At 34.0% G+C, this 22,171-nt stretch overlaps 2 protein-coding genes across 8 annotated transcripts in view; one reads left to right on the top strand and one right to left on the bottom strand.

The window, feature by feature from the left end:
* Positions 1-513: 513 nt before the first annotated feature.
* C17H18orf54 (chromosome 17 C18orf54 homolog) lies at positions 514-22,166 on the bottom strand. Of its 7 annotated transcripts, none has more exons than XM_063653702.1 (9): positions 21,879-22,166; positions 20,989-21,020; positions 19,010-19,338; positions 17,918-18,223; positions 16,950-17,100; positions 14,024-14,126; positions 9,054-9,185; positions 7,343-7,413; positions 514-3,429 (listed from the first exon to the last, which is right to left on the bottom strand). In XM_063653702.1, the coding sequence occupies exons 3-9, from the start codon at positions 19,290-19,292 to the stop codon at positions 3,357-3,359; spliced, it is 1,119 nt and encodes a 372-aa protein (XP_063509772.1). In that variant the 5' UTR covers positions 19,293-19,338; positions 20,989-21,020; positions 21,879-22,166; the 3' UTR covers positions 514-3,356. The 7 variants fall into 7 exon arrangements, with proteins under 7 accessions (XP_063509772.1, XP_063509770.1, XP_063509769.1 ...); XM_063653700.1 differs by having other exon boundaries at positions 17,435-18,223; positions 21,879-21,935; XM_054460483.2 differs by adding an exon at positions 6,114-6,195 and having other exon boundaries at positions 3,362-3,429; positions 17,435-18,223; positions 20,989-21,984.
* The window catches only part of STARD6 (StAR related lipid transfer domain containing 6), a 33,015-nt gene continuing 32,820 nt past the window's right edge, over positions 21,977-22,171 (top strand). Inside the window, exon 1 of the mRNA XM_054460493.2 lies at positions 21,977-22,061. The gene's annotated coding sequence lies outside the window, so the exon portion shown is untranslated. The remainder of the gene's footprint in view (positions 22,062-22,171) is intronic.

The following is a 22,171-nucleotide window of genomic DNA, read 5'->3' as shown; positions in this document are numbered from 1 at the left end:
CAAAGGTGAGACTACACATATAAAGTTTGGGAGAATCTGAGTAAAGCAATTTAACTACAGCAAATTTGCTGAAACAAATCAGTTAAGGTTAGAGTGGTGATACACAACAGAGTCTTGCCAAGACCAGTCACTCTGGCTTCTGTGTAAAAGACAAAGACAGTAGAGGTTAAAGGTTGAAATAGCTATTTGAAAATGAATGAACTAGTCCAGTGAAGGTCCTGAAGGGTGGATAAAAGTTGCTACATTGTGAGAAAAACTGTTACACAGAAGGGGCTGATCTAGGGTAAGGACAATGCAGAATACACTGGGAGGATGAAAAGCTAAGATTTTTTTTCTCTTTTTTTTGGTCCAAAAAAGGAAAACAATCTTAGGGACATATGATTATAAACAAAAAAAGAAAAAGGAAATGGGAAAATAATAACTTCAAATATCACAGGAAAAATATCTAACAATATGCTCTATATGTGTTCAGGATTAGGCCTCAATTTACTCCAATCACTGTATGATAGGCACTGCAATCCAACACAACATTTAATTAGGCATGAAATATCCAATTTATACATCTAATAGGAAGACACATAGTCTTGCACATTTGAAGAAACTTCACGTGCTCAGAAATTATCCACTTTATTAGCCTTTTGCTTCTTTTGTCTTCTTTCATGCTACTTGCCTTTTGACAAGTTCAGTTCTGGATAGCACTTCTACCAAAAATGTTCTGAGATACAGAGAGTGAAGGGTGGGACAGAAAAAAAATGAAACAAAAATTCAAATCTACAGGAGCAATTCCATGTATCTATAACACAGGAATAAACAGGGGACCTTGTCACGATTTATCTTTAGGCAATATTTTGGTATAACTACATATAATTTAATAACACATTATACACCATTAAATACTAAAACAATACAAAAAACCCACAATTATAAATTTCAACAAGAAATAACATAACTATAATGACATATACCCAAAACAAACCCAGGAAAACAGTGTTCCTTAATTTGGTCAGAAATCTCTATGAAGCTGAAATTAACTGTCCGAGAAAAAACTGAAAGTAGAGTTCTTGATAGTAAAGACAATACATGTCAGTCTTGACCCTTCATATTGGTCACACCATTGTCCCTTGATCTCAAATAGTTTTTTGAAATTAGGCTTTTTTGTTATGCTTTTCATACTCAAAGATCTGAAACATCTTATTAAAATTTCTTAATTTTTTCTATTTAACATTTTCTTAATATGTCTAAAAGAGAGCAAAGTATTGATAAAAAATTTTACATTCACAATGCAATTTTTAAAATCTTATGTTCTCATTTGTTTTAAATTCTCAACTTAGCAGTCTCCACACTGTTATCCTGCTCTTTTCCCCTGGAAACCTAAAAAGAACCCTGAGATATTAAAATTGTAAATAAATCTCTTATTTAGAGAATTTCTTGAACGTTTATCACTTAGATTCGTTATTTTTCTTAGTTGACTCTCCTAGATATTTCTTATAAGAAGGTTGGAATGAATCATTTTGCTAAAATTAATTCCTTTGTTAGGTAAAGGATTAAACCTCTCCATATTTAAAACAAGAGAAAACAAACAATGTTCCTTTGGTAAGCATAATCAAGTTTCTTAAAATACTGGCTACAAGATTTTAGAACAGGCTTATCTCATTTAGTATTGGAGATATGTTCTCATGAATAGGAGCACTAATCAAATAGGTGCTTTTCAGTCATTATAATTTCCAGGCATAGTATATATTATGTATGATCAACATATAATATTCAGTTAGAAGTTACCACCTGATGCCTTTATCTCCTTGCCTTCTTTAGAACTTGTCTAATAGTGTATTTTTCTAGGCCTAGAACATGACCCACCCAGACCTACCTGATGTTTTACCCACCTAAAATCTGCATTTTTAATAGCCAGGCATACTTTAATTTCAAAGTAACTCCTTGTTTGATTATGCAGGCTATTTTCTATGAAGCAGACTATAATCAGAAAAGTGTCAGTGGTAAAAACATCTCCACAGAATAAAGAAAACAAATCTATTGGTAATTGCCACTCAAACTGGTCAGAGCATCACGGTAAAAAACTCACTGGCAAAAAAAAAACAAAAAACCCACAGGGATCACTGTAGTGTTTGACATGTCACCTCTAACAAAGATAGTAAATAACGCTTTATTAACTTGGAAAAAATGCTTTGACTCAATGTGCTTAGAAATTCCTATTTGACAATAAATCTACTGAGGAAAAACGCTATCATTTGGGTGAAGTGTTAATCTGTAGTAGTTATATATACACACAGTACTCTTTAATTTCATCAGGCAATAATGTGCTGTATTAGTTATGTTTTATGACTTAATTCTCACTTGTGTTAGTAAAGATGCTTACTACTTATAAGAAGTATTAATAATAAGTGCTTGGTAAAAATTATAGAGCTTTGTTCAGTTCCAGCTAGAGACAAACTTAAGACTACAGATTGTGTTAAAGAAAGCACAACTCTTACAAAATAGCTCTAAAATACAGAGTTGCTTTCTGATTTTCCATATTCGTTTTAAGTTTTAGTTATCAAATTTGATAAAGCAATTGGCCATTGAGTCATAGTTTTCACTAGTTTGAGCTAACCCCAAAATTAAAATCTGGGAAACAATCTAATATCAAAATATTAAATTCTTAAATATCCCTCCAAAAAAAGGTTCGGAAACTGTCAAGCATTACCAAGATTATCTTACACAGAATCAAAGTACTAATTAAATGAGGAGGTTCTCTTGAATGTCACAACACAACGTTCCTTTTAACACAGTATCACCCCACTATTAATGCAATTTTCAAATACAATGTATCTTAAATATTAAATTTATGAAAATTTCAAAGTAACAGACTTCCTTATAGATGAGATACACAATAACAATTTTGATATTCCTCTAAGCTGTTTAAAAGTGATGCTAACTATATCTTTAAAAAAGTCTATTTAACGTAAAAGATTTTGGATAAAAACCAGTAAGTTTCTTAATGATCCTGAACCAGGTAACAAAATGTTGAGGATGCTGAAGAAGGTTAAATCCAGGTAAGCTTCAAGAACAGAAGTCATCCATCTTTAAATATTAGACATTTGCTGGCCAGAAGGCGAAAGTAAGACTTTAGGATACATTGTGGGTCCTTGCAGTTCACATTCTAGTATATTGGCACAAAATAAAGATAGGTCCCAAAACCTATGGGTATTTTCAAGTTTAGTGTTTTAGAAATATATAATCCTTGAACAAACCACAAAATAATGTATGGCTTATATTTACTCTGTCAGTTTAAGTAATAGAAAAAATGCCTATTTGTTCTGTGGTGACTATTTATTGTGGTGACAGTTTCATTTTCCTCTTCACATTTTCGGTGACTGTTCTCCATTCGTATCATCAACCAGGTCTCTCAGGCGAGATAAATGGTGCAAAGCCCTTCATTAAAAAGTATAAAACACATTATAAACCAGTTTTTAAGAACTGAATAGCCAATGGAGACAGCAAAAAATAAATAAATAAAATAAAGTTGATTATTAACTTCAAAATTGGTATGAGAAGTAAATTTATATAGAATAAACTTTGAGACTTATTCCTTATAAAACCTTGAGATCTGAATAATTGAGGGTTAAAATAATTTATCTAAAGTTCTATAAACATTTACTTTAAAAATTACATTTTTTGACATTAACTTTTTTTAAGATAGTCTGCCAAGTGCCCTAACAAGAAACAATAGGTATCAGTTTTATCATACTTAACAAAAACACTTTTTTCAAGTAATTTTCACTACAGCTCTGTGAAATGACATCTTTGCTTTTGGTATCCTGTGTATATTAGTTAAGAAGTAAAATACAGAAATTATTTTTAACATTTACATTCAAGATAGCTATTTTTTAAACAGCATTTAAGGATTAGTTACAGATCTGAACAAAACTCATTTTTATTGATCGTAGGGGAAGCTGCCAACTACTTCAATAAATCTATATAATGTGTTGTTATACCAACAACCTAGATTTTTCTCTGAAATAATGCCAAGATTGTATTGCAGGTCTCAGTGGAGAAAACTCAATCATTCCTCAAACCAGGAAAAGAGGCCCTTAACTTTCCAAGCCTTCTCTATTTTTCCAGTTTTTCTCTCCCCTATCTTTCAGTTCCTGGAGGACCACTCAGAAAACATCAATTAGTCATATTTCAGATCTTTGATAAATAAGAAGGATATTAAGGAAAAACAGAGTGACAATATAGTAATTAAGATGTGCAGGAAGGGCCGGAAGCAGTGGCTCACACCTGTAATCCATGCACTTTGGGAGACTGGGATGGGCATATCACCTGATGATATGAACACCTGAGGTCAGGAGTTCGAGACCAGCCCGGCCAACATGGTGAAACCCCATCTCTATTAAAAATACAGCAGAAAATTAGCCAGGCATGGTGGCAGGCATCTGTCATCCCAGCTACTCAGGAGGCTGAGGCAGGAGAATCGCTTGAACCCAGGAGGTGGACACTGCAGTGAGCCAAGATCGCACCACTGCACTCCAGCCTCCAGCCTGGGCAACAAAAGCGAAACTCTATCTCAAAAAAAACAAAATTAAATTTAAAAATAAAAAACATAAGCTGTGTAATAACCCCCAATGTTAGTAATTTCCATTTATGGTGAGAAGAAAGGTAATGACTACAACACTCTATTCTATAGTCTCTAACACACAGTAGTTGTTCAATAAATGTATAATAAACTGCATCTTCCACTTTACCCAGGACAAGGAGATGGAAGGAAACTAGTAGCATTATTTACTGCATGTATATCTATTTCCCTGTACTCTACACTTCTTGGATACTTTTACTCTAATGTAATAAGACTCTCAACTCTCCCACCTTTTTTGGCAACTTCAGTTAATTTTTGAGATTCCCACCTTCATTGACTAAGTGACAATAATTCGCCCAAAGTTACTAACCAATCAGAGGTAAAATAACTAAAATTTTAAAATATTCGGCTGGGCGTGGTGGCCAGCACTGTAATCCAGCACTTTGGGAGGCCGAGGTGGGTGGATCACCTGAGGTCAGGAGTTCGAGACCAGCCTGGCCAACATGGCAAAACCCCATCTCTACTAAAAATACAAAAATTAGCCAGGCATGGTGGCATGTGCCTGTAATCTCAGCACTTTGGGAGGCCGAGGCAGGTGGATCACCTGAGGTCAGGAGTTTGAGACAAGCCTGGCCAACATGGCAAAACCCTATCTCTACTAAAAATACAAAAATTAGCCAGGCATGGTGAAATGCACCTGTAATCCCAGCTCCAATGAGTCGTCCTAGAGAACACATATTTCTAATTGAAGAATAAAAGAAAACTGAGTATTTAAGGGAATAGACAAAGGCCAGACTACTAGCTTACAGTTCCCTATGGCTAATGAAATATATCTTAAAACTGGATAGCCATCCAAATTATTAAAAACAAAAACTGTTATTTGAGGAATGTAAAGAGCCATAATAGGACTTTTACCTTAGGAAAGGCCAATAAAGCCTACAAAGTATAATCAGTAACTTTTGAAATATTTTGGAAATATTTCACAAATTTTGAAATACATTTGAAATATTTGAAGTATGAAAAGATGACCATATACCTAACCAGAATATTTCGCAGCCTGGAAAAAGGAATTCTGAGACATAATTAAATTTAAATTGTCCTTAAAACAGTTAATCTACAGACTGAAAATAACTTTTGTAAGTCTAAGCTTACTTCATTACAGTACAAATGTCTTACTGATAATACTTTCGAAAAGTAAAGACGAATTAAGACTGCTCCAGTTAATACAACAGAATTAATAACTAAAGGCCATCTAACAAAACATAAAACTTACTCTCTCTAAAAATGAAACTCCATATACAGGTAAGACTACTGATTGCTTATAGTAGAAAAAAAGTTACTATTAAAAAAATTCTAGCAAATGGTAAAAGCACTTATAGATAAGTATCGATTTTTGTGGTGATTTAATGACTTACAATCTACTGTTAGTTTTCACCAGGAAAAACATCCAGGATATGTACATTAACTCAGAAAACACATATAGGTCTATGACAAGTGCAGTATAATGCTTTAAAGAGCAATGGAAAACATGGTCATTCACCTCAAATTTTAAAGCAGAATGAAGTCTTCATACTAGATGATCAACTGAGGCCCTGTTCTTAGTCTCAATGAATAATTCATCACTATCATTAATGAGAGGAGTGTTAGAAATACAGACTTTCAAATCACACTACCTGATCTGAATCCTGCTTCTTTTACTAGCTATGTAACACTGGGCAAGTTACTTTACTACTCCATGCCTATTCTCCGATCTGTATTATGAAAATAATAATAGTACTTACCTCATAAGGTTGTGAAGATCACATGAATTATATTCAATAGCACTTAGAATACTGACATTTGGTAAACATTCAATGTTAGCTATTACTATCATTATTCACTGAATTCTATTAGGTATGAAACATTATACCCCAGTACTATGGCAAGCTACAAACAAAGGTGCATTATTTATACCCTAAAGATAATAAATTAAGTAGAGAGAAAAAAGTAATCATACATGATACATTTTAACTATGAAAACTATATACACATTTGTGATAATTAGATTCATAAGTTTACACATCTAGTGTTTTATTTTTCCACCAGTTCCTTAGATCACAGAAGCCTAAGCAAATTCTCAAAGTACAAAAGGTAGCCAAGTGAAATAGTGTGACTAGAGTAGAAACTTTTAATCTTAGTTATTTCCTAAGTTCAGTATTCCATCTTCTGAGGACACTTCATAGTCACACAACAAACTCCAAAATAAATACCCTTCTCTTCTGTCAATATCATGATTATAGAAACAACTTGTATTTTTCTCCATTTTATTATTTAAGACAATGTAACTAAGAAAATTAGACCTATCTTTATATACAGGTCATTATATCTACTTTAGATTTCTGTAATGATGTTCCAAATAATGATCCATTTATTATTAAATTTATTCTAGAGAGAATATATGAAAACACATTTCATACAAGTTACTGTTATAGGATACTCACAAAAATACTATCATAAATTGTTGCTATTACTACTCAAAAATGAGTCATATCCATTATATTTTAGAGGTCTAAGGCTATCTCATTAGGTCCTTAGGACATTTTGAATAGGAAAAAGCACAAGTTTAAAAGAAAACAATGTTTTTTAGTGTAATTAAACAGTGTGCTCCAAGAAGCTTAAATATGCCTAGTAGTGCTACTCTTAAAACTACTTACTTCTACCCTATAGCTTTATACATGTCAAAGAAATGGCTAAGATGGATTCGTATCCATATTAGTAAAGAATACTTACTTCTGAAGTGACCTAGTAATAGGAATCATACTTTCCTTCAACTGTAATTTAGAGAAATCATCTTCTGAAACCTATTATTAAAAACACCAAATATAACAAAATATTAAAAATATTATATAACTACAAAATTAAATGGTATTTAAAATGTGATTAAAACATTAAAAAATATTTTCTACATTTCCAAAGAATTCTAATAATTTTCAAAAGAGCATTAAATATTTTTATTTTCCATTTACTGTAAAAACACTACAACTAACAGCCATTTTTCAACTGTTCTAAAGTATACTTCTACACATATGTCCATTAAAAATCAAGTCTTGGCTTAAAATTATGACTTTATTGAACAGGCTTATATCTCAATGATGTTTAAAATGAGAGGGGAAAGGAGGATAGATTACACTCTACATATTAACGTTATGATTATTAGAATGTAAGGACAGAAATTAAGAAATACAACTCAAATGAGCAGACTATGAAGGTTCTCAAAAGCTGATCCACTCATTTCTAATGAAAACTCAATTTCACAGATCTACTGAATAACAATAAAACTATGAGCCATCATTTACTGAGCGTTTACCATGTACCAAGCACTATACTAAGTACTTTATAATAGTTTGTCTCAATTTATCTTCTCAACAACCTCACTGTACAGAAAAGGAAATTGATAAACGAAATAAGCCCAGCACAGAAAGACAGATACTGAAAAATAATCTCACTTGTATGTAGAATCTGGATGTGGGGACGGGAGTTGCAGAGATGTTTTTCAAAGGATACAACATTTTAGTTAGGCGAGAAGAATAAGGTCAAGAGATCTATTGTGCAACATGGTGACTAAAACTAAAAACAACATATCGTATACTTGAAAATTACTAATGGAGCAGGTTTTACATGTTCTCCACAAAAAGTATGTGAGGTAATTAGCTCCCCTAGCCATTCCATGATGTTTCAAAACATCATGTTGTACACCCAAAAAATATATATATAGTCAATTAAAAATCAATAATTTTTTAAATAGGAAACTGAAACTAAAGAGGTTAAATGATTTGCACCAATATTGCACTTGCTAGTAAGTGACAGAATTAGAATTCACAATCATATTTGGGAAAATATAAACTCTATGCTCTTAAACACTATACTTTTGTGGGAAAAAATTCATCATATAGAATGGCAGCCTAAAACAGAAACAGATTTTCAAATTCCCAGGAAATACACAAATAGAAAAAATAAAATGGCCCTAAAATAAAACTTGATATAACTGTATTCATAACGGCCAATGAACACACAGTAACAAAATTAAATTTCAAATGACAAAGGTATGTGAAGGAATCTAATGTTGAAAAAGTTTTCTAGGCCTCCTCAAATATAACTACCAGAAGACGGGCCACATAGATTAATTTTGTAGAGCATTACAAAACAACTCTTACAACCCTTTGATACTATAGTTGTAACATCATCATAACTAAATAAGATGTTGGATTTATAACCATAAGTTAAACAGAACAATCTGTTTAGAGATAAACACCTACAGAAATCAAACAGAATTAAACGTGAGTACATTACTTCCTAACAAAAAAAAACTACTGCCACTTACAACATGTGTAATGTGGCATGCTTACTAACGTAAAACTATAAGTAGGTCTATTAAAAGATGTAGAAAAAAATCTTTATACAAATTCACAAATCTCAATTCATAAATCATGTTTGTGCTTACTTGTTTAATCTCTTCTTTTGGATCTGTGCTCTTATTTTGATTAAAACGTTCTTGTACTGCTTGAAGGTTAAATAACATTTGTTTCAGGGCTTCAACAGGACCATGATGTTTGCCTCCAGAAAGAGTACAGCTCTAAGGTTAAAACAGATGATAGTATAAAGTTAACCATCCAAACTCAGGGAAAGAAGAGTTTTATTTTGTATTAATTTCCCCAATAGAAAATTAATGTAAAACTCCAAACAATATATGTCAATAAAGTATTTTAAAAAATCAAAATTGTAACTCACCACTTCCCCATCCCCAGGCCCCAGGTGAAGTTACTTAGAGACAATCATGATTAACAGTTTGGCATATCCTTTCTAGTCACTGCTGTTTTAAGATAAATAGTGCACGTTTATATTTATGACAAATTAATTTAGCACATTTAAAATCACAAATTGTAAATGAAAGGTCTTCAGAGGACAGGTAAACCAACATGTTCTTTACAGCTGATCAAGGACTAAAATTTCAAATACAGTATTCTCTGCACAATTTAAAATATGTTTTTATAACAGAATGCTAGCTTTTCACCTCTTCATGGGCCATACATTCCTTCTATCTAAATAATACTCATAGCTCGATTATCCCTGACCTTATTTGTGTTCAAAGAATACAGCAGTACTTAAGACACATAAGATGGTCAGGATTCTTTTAAGATAATCGGTGAGAGATATTTTAAAATTTCTTTTTAAAAGTCTTACCAGTTAGGACCAGTGTTAAATTATGTTTTATTATTGTATTGTTATGTTTATTATTCTTCTCCAGATTTCCAATTTGCAGTTGGTTGAATCTACAGATGTGGAACCCACACATACAGAGGGCCAATTGTATACAAAGACAAATGAACCAACTAACAGTATTATAAATAAACAGCACAACCACACCAAAGGGAGTTGGGAAGAAAATAACCTAAGTAACTCTGGAAAACAGTATTTTGTTATGATATTATAAGGCTAAAGACGAAAAAAGCAATATTCAGCTGGGCATGGTGGCTCATGCCTGTAATCCCAACATTTTCGGAGGTTGAGGCGGGTGGATCACTTGAGGTCAGGAGTTCAAGACCAGCCTGGCCAATACGGTGAAACCCTGCCTCTACTAAAAATACAAAAATTAGCCAGGTGTGGTGGTATATGCCTGCAATCTCAGTTACTTGGGAGGCTAACACAGGAAAACTGCTTGAACCTGGGAGGCAAAGGTTGCAGTGAGTAGAGATTGTGCCACTGTGCTCCAGCCTGGAAGACAGAGTAAGACTATCTTATAAAAAAAAAAAAAAGAAAAAAAGCAATATACAATTAATGTAATCTAGTTAGTAAATTTGTTAATTACAGGAATATGGGTTAGCAATTCTAAAACTACTTTGCATGTATAATAAGACTGAACAAACAAGTAAATTTACTGTAGATAATGAAAGGATTATCATAGGGGGAGAAAGTTACAAACAGGGAACGGGAAAAGCTAAAACAAACTGCAGTATTAGACTGGAATCAGAGGTATCAATACTCATGATTTTATACATATATGTGTTTATTTATATGTACACACATATACACATATATGTACACAGATAAACAGATAAAGAAATGTACATATGTGAGTATATGTGGGTTGGCAAACTTGTTTCCTAGGTCTTCCTGCTGACATAGTTTAGAAGGAACAACACCCTAGTAGCACTCAGCACAACTAATGATCCTAGTTTCTAAATGCCATTTTCCATTACAAAGAACCATGGCTCCTCAAAGAAATGCTCAATAAAGAATGCAGACATGTAAAAAGGCACAGGAGCCAACATGAAGGAACTCCTAATGGCCTAACCTGAAACAATTTGAACAGCAGCGTAACTAATTATACTGCACTCTAAACCAAGAATAAAATAAATTAGTGAATCTGTACTAATATAATTTACTAAACAAATATAAAGGAAAAGATAGTTTTTCATTAAACAAGGTTTTCAGTTAATAAACATAGAAAAAAAGATAGGATTCACAAATGGATACTAAAATTAGTAGATAAAAGTTTGAGGAGAAACAGGATATCTGCAAAGTCTCAAAGTGCTTTCTAAGATATTTAATAATTACAAGGAAAATCGGTATCTTTACTAAGGATAAAGATCACCTTAACCAAGTGTTCAAAGTTAATACAACCAGTTTTTACATATTATGTCTTTCTTATATATTACTATTATTGCATTAACTTATCAATATATTAATGATATAAATATATAATGAGCCCTCTGAGATAACGCAGTAAGAAGAGCACATCACTTCTTCAGCATTCTTGCCAAAAATGCATAACCTCATTCTAATCATGAGAAAACTTCAGACAAATCCAAACAGAAAACCTCTACAAAATAAGTGACTGATCATAAAGACCTGCAGATGATCTGGCAAACAAAGAATTCAAAATAGCTGTTCTAAGAAAACACAGCAAACATCAACAAAACACACAGAAAATAATTCAGAAAGATGCCGAGATACCAACAAACAAACACAAGAAATATGAAAAACCAAGAAAATATAACACCACCAAAGGAATATAATAACCCTAGTAACAGACTCCAATGAAAAGGAAATCAGCAAATGGGTGGAAAAAGAATTCAAAATCATGTTTTTTTTAAAAAAACTCAATGATACAAAAAAATACAGAAAGATAATTTGACCAAATCAGGAAAACAATTCACAACATGAGCGACAAAGTCAACAAACAGAAATCATAAAAAAGAACCAAACAGAAAATACACAGTGAAGAATTCAATGAATGGAATTTTAAAATACAATAGAGAGCTTAATAGACTTGATCAAATAGACAAAAGAATCTCTGAACTTGAGGATAAGTCATTTGAAATTACCCAGTCAGAGAAGGAAAAAGAGTAAAGAAAGCCTACAGGACTTAAAGGATACTATAAAAAGAACAAATGTTATTATCATGGGAATTCCACAAGGAGAAGAGAAGGCAAAAGGCACAGAAAACCTAATGAAATCATAGCTGAAAATTTCCCTCTGGGAAGAGATATGGACATCCAAATCCAGTAAGCTCAATGGCCCCCAGTAGATTTAAGCCAAAAACATCCTCCCAGAGGCACATTATGGTTACACTGCAAAGGCAATTCTAAAAACAGCAAGAGAAAACCATGAAGTCACATATAAGGAATTCCCATTAGACTGACAGTGGATATCTCTGCAGAAACCTTAAAGGCCAGGAGAGGATGGGATGATACATTCAAAGGGCTGAAAAAAAAAATCGCAAGCCAAGATACTATATGCAGCAAAGCTTTCCTTCAGAAATGAAAGAAATAAACTTTCTTACATAACCAAAACCAACAGAATTCACCCCTACTAGACCTGCCTTACAAGAAATGCTCAGGGGAATCTTACATCTGGAAGCAAAAAGATAATCACCATCATGAAAACACATGGAAATATAAAACTTACTGGTAGAGCAGATATACAAAGGAAAAGAATAAAACACTACTACAAAAAACTACCAAACCATAATGATAATATGAGGGGAAAAAAGGAAGAAAGAACATATAAAATGACCAGAGTACAGTAAACAAAATGACAGGAATACATCCTCACTTATCAATATTAACCTTGAATGTGAACAAACTGAATTCCCCACTTAAATTTGAGATGGACTTCCTGAATGGATAAAAATAACATTGTCCAACTATATGTTGCCTACAAGAAACTCCATTCACCTTTAAAGATACACATAAAGTGAATGAATGGAGAAAGATACTCCACACAAGTGGTAACCAAAAGGAAGTAGGAGTAGCTTTACTTATATGAGACAAATCAGACTAAGTCAAGTCAACAACTGTAGAAAGAGACAAAGAAGGTCATTATTATGGTTTAAGATTTCACTTTACAACTTACCTTTAAGAAATAATCACTTGTGGAATATAAATTAGTATTATCAATTATGGAATTTTTTTTTTTTTTTTAACACTCAAGCAATCCTCCAACCTTGGCCACCCAAAGTGTTGGTATTACAGGTATAAGCCACCACGCACAGCCAGACACAGTAAAACAGTATGAAGATTCCTCAAAAAATTAAATATATAATAGAACTACCATATGATCCAGCAACCTGACTACTGGGTATATATCCAAAGGAAGTGAAATCAATATGCCAAAGAAATATCTACACTTCCTTGTTTACTGATGTTTACTGCAGCATTATTCACAATAGTCAAGGTATAGACTCAACCTAAGTATCCATCAACAGATAGAAGGGTAAAGAAAATGTGACATATATAGACAACAAAATATTGTTCAGCCTTCAAAAAGAAAGAAATCCTGTCATTTGTGTCAAAATGTATGACTCTGGAAGACATTATGTTAGGTAAAATAAGCTATGAGCAGAAAGATAAATATCATAGTTCTCACTTATATGGGAAAGCTTACTAGCTGATCTCATAGAAATAGAGGGTAGAATAGTGGTTACTGGAGACTGGGAAAGGTAGGAGGGAGGTAAGGAATAGGGAGAGATTGGTTTAAGGATAAAAAAATTATAGCTAGATAGAAAAAATAAGTCCTAGTGTTCTAAAGCAGTATCAGCTGACTGTAACCAACAATAAATTATTATATATTTCCAAATTCCTTAAAGAGAGGATTTTGAATATTCCCAACACAAAGAAATGATAAATATTTGAGATGATGGTTTGCAAATTACCCTGATTTGATCACTGTATATTCATGGTGTATCACATCACCATGTATCCCATAGATATGTATGATTATTATGTGTTAATTTAAAAATTTAAAATATTATAAAAAATAATATAATCAATAATTCTGGAAGGAATGATGTGTATTTGAGAGGAGAAGATTTGAGTCTTTGCTTTAAATTATCTAAGTAACTTAAAAATTAGTATCTACATATTATTCATAAATCTTTTAATAAGTTTTAAAACTTTTAATTTCACCCACCTGATTATCATTATTTAGAAAGTCTTCAAGAACCCCTTTAGCACTCTTTGCCCTTGAAGTTTGTTGAGGACTATCATCAGAGTTAACGGGAACAGGAGATTTGCTAAACAGGATTTAAAGGATGCAAGATAGCAATTAAGTTCCCAATTTCTAAAAAGTAAACAGTATATAATTTAAGAATTCTCATTTAAATACAAGTAGTCACCAAGAAATAATCATCATGGATATGATTCATATTAATGTTGTATGGTAATTCCCTTCTCTTCTCCCTAAACTGATACCAGAATCCAACCCCTTCTTATCTCCCTGCTTCTGCCTTCAAGCTTTAAGAAAACACTATGAAGAAACTGAAGATATTAGCATTCAGCTAAACAAGGCCTGAACTACAGACTATGCTCCAAAAGCTCACCTTGTTTGAAATAAACAGTACATTTTTCCAATTAAACATTGTTACCATCTAATAATCAACAATCCCATGAACTCTTAAAAGTTTTTACTAGAATGGCAGTTAAATGTTCTCCTACTTGAAGGCAACAGAACAGACTTCCCCTTTATAACTGGTATTAACATAAAGGACAGATTGTTCTGGGAAAAGAATTCTGAAATTAACATTCCTGCATGCAATCTCAGTCCCACTCACTGTATGACCTTAAGTAATTTATCTGAATTTCAGTTTCAACATTTGTAGTCCCGTCTATCTCACAGACATATTGCATAAACTGAATTAATTTTCTATGTACCTAGTACATTTAATAAATACCCATTTCTTTCCTGATATTCACGGGATAGTAGAGGAAAGGGTATCCCCAGCAAAAATAAGAATGTTCCAAGAATCAAATTCTATTAATCACAAAAATGAATTCAACCTATTTCTCTCTTATTCTTACAGCACTTTGAGGTATGTTTGTAACTCAAGAACTCAAATATCTAAGAATCTTTTTTTAACATTTACAGAATGCTGATGTTTTTTCTTAATAAGCATGCTTCTTTATTGACATATTTGATTTCTAATTCACAAGCTCTTTCATACTATCAGGTAGTCCTTTCCCCTGTTCTTTGCTAACACTTTGTAGAGCCACCCATCTGTTATTAAAAAAACACTTACCAGATTGTTGAAGATGGGTGAAGAGTACACAGAGGTTCATTATGCTATTCTACTTTCATAATTTATTTGAGCTTTTCCATAATAAAAAGTTTCTTTAAAAAAGCAATGATCTGATTGTGATTTTGCTCTACCACTTAAAATACTACCTTGAGCACTTCCTGTTCAATTTTGTTTTTGAAGACAGGTTGATAATAATTTGTCAATCTCAAACTGAGATCTATTCCTTCTCAGCAATTCATCCTTAGTTTTATCTACAAACATTCCCATCACAATATAAATTCAGTCTTCCAAAAATGAATTACTATATGCAAGGTACTGAGCCAAACTATTGATAACATTAATTATACAAACTAGAAGTTACATTATCAAATAATAAAATACATTAAGTGCATTAAAAAATTTTAAGCACCTCTGATGCTACTTGCTTGCCCATTTTGGTTCCAATTAAAATCAAAGTATTGCAGCTATGATACTTTATTAATACACAGAACAAGTGATAAAATAAGCAACTAGGGAACAAGAAGGATAAGAGAAGTTAAGCATTACGTGAACTCATTATCAACCCAAGTTTAAAAAAAAATACGTATATATATCTCAACATATATATATGAAATATATATGGAGAAATGAAGCTAAAAGAAGAAAATAAAATATTCTAGATAATCATCATCACTACTAAAATTTATAAGAGAGCTCATCCCAGGTCAGAAACTTCATTTTCATTTTCTAGTCAAATTAATCCTCACAATAACCCTGAAGCAGACATTATTTCTCCATCTTTAAAGTTTAGAGAAGTCAAGTAAATTGTACAAGGCAATACAGCAAGAAAATGGCAGACGTAGGCTTCTAAATTGGAATTATAGTCAATGTCTACATTATGAAAAGAGACAATCAACTGAGAATGAAAAAAAAAAAAAGAATGCAGGAACTAATAGACTCTGTCTATAACAGAATGAAAGTTTAGACAACTAAAGATAATAAATTATCAAAGCCTAAGACATGATATGGGGTTAGCAATAATGCATTTCTCATAATAAAAAATGTACCATCATTTAAGGAAAACAACAACTAAAAGGGAAAGTAAAAAGTAAATGATAAGAAATTTGTAACTCCAGGCCGGCCACAGTGGCTCAAGCCTGTCTGTAATCCCAGCACTTTGGGAGGCTGAGGTGGGTGGATCACGAGGTCAGGAGTTAGAGACCAGCCTGGCCAACATGGTGAAACACCGTCTCTACTAAAAATACAAAAATTAGCTGGGCATGGTGGTGCAGGCCTGTAATCCCACCTACCAGGGAGGCTGAGGCACGAGGGCAGGAGAATGGCTTGAACCCAGGAGGCGGAGGTTGCAGTGAGCCGATATGGTGCCACTGCACTCCAGCCTGGGTGACAGATCAAGACTCCATCTCAAAAAAAAAAAAAAGAAAAGAAAAAGAAATTTATAACTCCATTATATGGAGAGACTATAGAGGAACAGAGGAAAAGCTTTAAGTCAGAAGAAAATAACAAGAATTTCATAACACTACTCTGCAAAATAATTGTTTCTGGTTCTAATCCCTCATATTAAGATGCTTATCAATATTTTATAATGAAACAAAATGAGCACGTAACCAAGACAGATGTTATATAAAGTACCTAAGGTTATGAACCATTATACCATCTTGTGGTAATAAATGAGAAATGCAATTTAAAGCAAGTAACACAAAGCTATGTTCTATGGAATTACAATATTATTAATTACCGTTCGTTTAAATATAAATCAGATATTCATATGACATTTTTCATTTGGAAAACTAAACAGTTTTTCCATTGTCACTTACTTACAAAGTAACAGGAATATTTTCCCATGATCTTTCTGCTTCAAGTTTATCTAATGAGCAAGGACTGTCATCCTTTTTCATGGACTTTGGTAATTCTTCAGTACACTGCTCTAGATTTCTCTTGGCCTTCAAGATAAGCAATTCAATTTTGTCACCTAATTGTAAAAGATGACTATTAATCCTTGAAGAAAAAAATTAATGTAAAGCATAGCAAAATCTCACAAAGTCAACAAGAGTTCTGATCATTTGGAATGTACATTCATCTATAACAGCAAATTATGTTAAAATGTGACATTTCAAGCGAAGAAAAAAATGGGAGAAAAGACATTTTCTAGTTACAAAATGCTGTATGTGAAGATTATAAACATTCTAAAAAGATTACATGAAAACAAAACACAAAAGCTCCCAGATATCACGTCAACTTTACAGCACTTCTTTTGGTTTAAAAAAAGAAAAATAAATAACTATAAGAAATAAACAAAGTATTACCACTGAATGGCTTTGTGGATTGTCCTGGGAGAAGTGGATTCTCACATTGACATTGGCTATGTTCAAAATCACATTTGTATTCATTAACTAATTCTTTATCATCACTCAAGGAATTTGAAAAGTTTGAGGGTTCAAAAGCATATTCAAAACAATCTAATTTATTCATAAGCCGAGAAGTTCCTTGTGCCTGATGACTATGTCTAGGGGAACACTGATCATCTTTAAATATTTGATAAACCCTTTGACTATTTGCATCAGGTAACAAGTCTTGATTGTGGAGCCAGACTGGGTATTTGAAATCAGGTATACTAGTTATCCCTGAAACATTCAGGTCAGATTTCTGGCTAGTGAGCCATCTTGGATAATTCTTTTCAAGACTGTGTTCTGAACTGTCCTTGAAAGACGATTTCTTGGGAAAAGACAAAGATGATTCAGAAATGCAATTATTAGTCCTATGAATAAGTTTTGGGTTTTTTAGCCTACCACATTGCTTTCCATTTATATTTGTGCGTATAACAGGAGTAACAAAGTTATCATTGCCCACGGGAGTGTAGGGTCCTTGAAAATTTGGATTCTTCTCAATGTCCAATGAACCCAGTCTTCCATGGCATTTCTTGTTTTTCTTGCTCGTTCGGTGACTCGGTCCAACATAAGTATAAGAAAATGATCCATCTGCTGGGAGTCTTAATAGATCATCAGTTGTTAGGCTCATGGAGTCTACGTCATTAATAGTCTGTCTTCTACAGGATACGAAGTTTGAGTGCTTTTTGTGATCAAGGTTTTCAAAAGCTGAAAAACAAAACAGTTTTGTTTATTACATACAAATATTTTATAATATCCAACAGTAAATGAGAATTAAGAATTTAAGAGGCATTTTGCTGCTTTTCCCCTTATCCTCATTAAAACTTTGATTAAACGCATAAAAAGGTATAGGTGGATAAAATAGGATGTGCTTTTTTCTCACATGATTCTTCATTCTGTGTTAATTTCTACATGTTTCTCTCCAACCTCCTGAATTTTCCTGTGTTCCCTAATTTACTGTTTCTTCAACTTTTTTCATCTAGACATATCTGATACACTAATACAATCACAGTAACATTGGTCACTCAATATTGGCTGCAGCATAGAAAAAAATACGCTATTAAACCAGGTGGAAAAATAACTTGTTTTCTCACCTACAAACCCTGCGATGGCATGGATTATACATAGAGAACAGCTGTTCTCATTCTTTTCTTCCGGAATATATTGACCACATCCCTCCAAGAACTGAATACAAACTTTTTCTATTCTAGGGTCATTCTGCAAGTGTTCAGTAAAGTAGTAATTGACTTATCAACAACTGCATTTTCCAAACTTGTCTTCAAGGAAGCTTTATTATGGACAAACTCTTAACATCTTGTAAATATTACTGTTCCACAGAGAATTATATAATCATTTTACAAAAACACCCAGATCTCAATAAGTTATTTTTACTCCAAAATAACAAAAATAATGTCAAACTTTACAATACTACAGTACATCTCTCAAATGCTTCAAAACATCTGAACATAAAGAAAACAAAGAATAAAAGCATACCATTGTTTGGTTTGTAAATATAGTTGCAGAACTGTGACATATTAGTAACATCCTCATCAATATTAATTTTTCCAGTGCTTGCACCAGGATATATTTGGCTTAGATCAAAATCATCAATATAAGCCTGTAGAGCTTGAGAAGCAGATCTGTACAGCTTATCTTTATAGTGAAACGAGCCATCAGAATGAGAGGAATTACTACCACTCAGGCTGCAGCTTGCCAGCAGTGCAGATACTGAAGATTCCTGAGAACAAAGTCTGTGTTTTGTCTTTGATTTTGCCATGGCTTTTTCAAAGTGGATTATTTCTATTCATTTCCCTTAAAAACAACTGTAATACAAAAACGAAATGTTAAGATGCCAATTAAAATAGTGACCATATACAAATAAAATTACTAAATATGTAAATCTTTTATAATTTTCTTTAAATAATAAAATCCATTATCTATAACAGACACTCCTTGTTAGGAATTGTAGATTTTTGTTATCTTTATTATTGTGAATTCTTTCATCAATGATTTAGAAAACATTTTTTGAGTACCTACTATGTGCCTGGAAGTATGTATACAAAAATTATCTGAGAATATACATGAAAAATACCAAGGAAAGAGTACTCACTTCTTAAAAAGTCCTAAAAACTACTTATGAACAGTCTTTTCTCTTATGGTGATATATTCTATGACATCACAATACCTAATATTCCCCTATACATCATATTTTTCAAATCATAAGCCTACTACCATGTGCTGCAGATAATAGCACTCAATAAATTTTTTAAAGCCATCAAATGAAGTATTCAAAACAAGAAGGAACAATGGAGAATATACACTTTCAATGTTATAAATGCTAGTACATTTACAACATTTAACTGTAAATAAACTCATTCTGGAATGAGCTAGCAATATACACTTTTCCTAAAATAGTTAATCATTTCCTGACCTTCGTTTTTGGTACCACCCTCCCTATTTTCAATTCTTATGTTAAATGGATTCAGCTCACCTCTTCTAAAGGAAGCTTAAATAATGTGAAAATCAACTCAATGTGTTCTTCTTACTGTTTTTCCATTATTAAAATTGAGAGAATCCCTGTCCACCTCAGTACAATAACAGGATGTATATTTGAAAACCTAACAAATCACAGAACGAACCGGCACTAATTCAGTCCATGATGACATTCTTTTTAAAATTAAATCAATGGATTTCCTATACTAAAAAAGTATTAATGTTGAGGACTTAACATATGCTATGATGTTATAATGTTTCATTTTTGGCTATAATTTTAGAAATGTTTGTTATAACAACTTTTAATGTAATCTTAGTAACTATTAAATTTGGTTTTAAAACATCGAAAGTTTTCTAATTAAATAAGAGACAAAGTAAAATATCATCCTACCACAGCGTTAGAGCATGCAATGGCCATTACAAGAGATGTGACCGTGGTCAGTGCAAATGGCAGAACATAAAGTAAGAGTTGTTTCGTCTCATTGATTTATCTGAATGCAGTAATACTGGTATATCTCTGACGAATGGCTGAACTAAGCCAGCTTTACCTTTTTCGTATCCCTTTTATTTAAAGTTTAAATTCACTCAAGTAAATTTGTTTGGATAAGCCTGACCAAATGTTTTCTCTCTTTGAATGCCAAACAGGCTACTGATCTTATTTTACAAAACCCCAGAAAGCTGTTGTATTGGTCTCCGTAAGTGGGTGATAACATTTACTAGTTATTTCAACTCACAGGACACACAAAAAGAAAATGCACAATTTAAGTTTTATTATGAAAAGTTTTCCAACTTTTCCCCAAAAGAGTATACAAAAGTAGAATCGTTCAATAAACCCCTATGTAGTCATCACCCTGGTTCCAACAATCGCTGAACAGACCCAATTGTAGCTGAAGTGGGTATGGACCCACCCACTTTTCCCCACTTCAGCCACAGGATTATTTTGAACCCCACATATCTCATGCAAATCCCATACATCTTACCATTTCCTCCGTACAGGCTTCAGTTCGAATCTCTGAAAGAAAATCCACCACGCGGAAGACCAGAATGTTAAACTTATTGACAAGAAATTTTAACTACCTTTGATTCAAAAACAGAACGTTCAGCGTTAAAAAGCCAATGGGAATATCGCACAGGAAATTAAGAACAACTCTTGGAAATAGCTCTGTGACTGCTAAGTTAGGAAAGGGAACGTTTGTTTACTCGGCAGCGGAAAACCAGGAACCCATCGACCGGCCAGCGACGGTCGCCCGCCCCCAGCACTGCGCATCTTTCCCCTACCCGGGGCGCCCTGAATTCCAACTTTTCCAGCCCCAAGCAGGCGATACCCTCCCTTTGGTGTTCCACCGCCCGTCAGTCACAGACACAGACAAGTTCTTCAATGAGATGTTTTTCACTCCGAAACCATTTATTCAGCAGCCAGGGCGAGCGCAGCAATGGCCTGAAGGAGAAATGTTCGGAAGCGACAGCCCCAGAGCGCAAGCCCCTTCCCGTCGCCGCCTCAGGTCCCCAGACGCCCGTGTCAGACCCCTCCGACGCGTCCCGCGACCCTCCCTCGCCCAGGGGGCACTCCCCCTACAGTGTTCTTCCTTCCACAGAGACTCCACAAGCGCCCTCCCTCAGGAGACGTCTCCTCCTCTTTCCTCGCCACTCTCCTTTCGCCTTTTCTCGGCTGTCACAGGATGGGACAACCCTCGAAAAGACACCCTCCTTTCCGGCCTAACTCACCCCTAAGGCCCCAAAATAAAAATAAAGGAAAACAAAAACCGCAGACTTCCACAGCTCTCCGCCGAAAGCTCAGGCCTGTTACCCAACGCGAGACACCACAAAGCATCCCCAACCCGCACACCGCCCCGCCTCAGGGTCGGCTCACTCGCAGCTTCCTCCGCACTCACAGCGGAGCTCGACGCCCGCGCTGGCTTTCAAACCACCCCAACATGGCGCCGGCCTGCGGTGCGCAAGCGCGGCAGTGGGGCGCCGGGCGCTAGCGGAGGCGAGGGAACGGCGGGAGAAGAGAGGATGCTGTGGAGCGTTAGGTCGCGACCCCTACTGGGAGGTGCTGTTTCTCCCTCCTTTCTGGGGCTGGGAGTGGGGGGATGTGGGCTGCATCCAAGTCGCTGCCCCCCACGCCCTCCCAACCTCCGTCACAGCTATTCTCGGACAGTT

This window comes from Pongo pygmaeus, chromosome 17, assembly GCF_028885625.2.
Source record: "Pongo pygmaeus isolate AG05252 chromosome 17, NHGRI_mPonPyg2-v2.0_pri, whole genome shotgun sequence".
Classification (NCBI taxonomy): Eukaryota; Metazoa; Chordata; class Mammalia; order Primates; family Hominidae; genus Pongo; species Pongo pygmaeus.
This window is presented reverse-complemented; position numbering and strand designations above follow the sequence as displayed.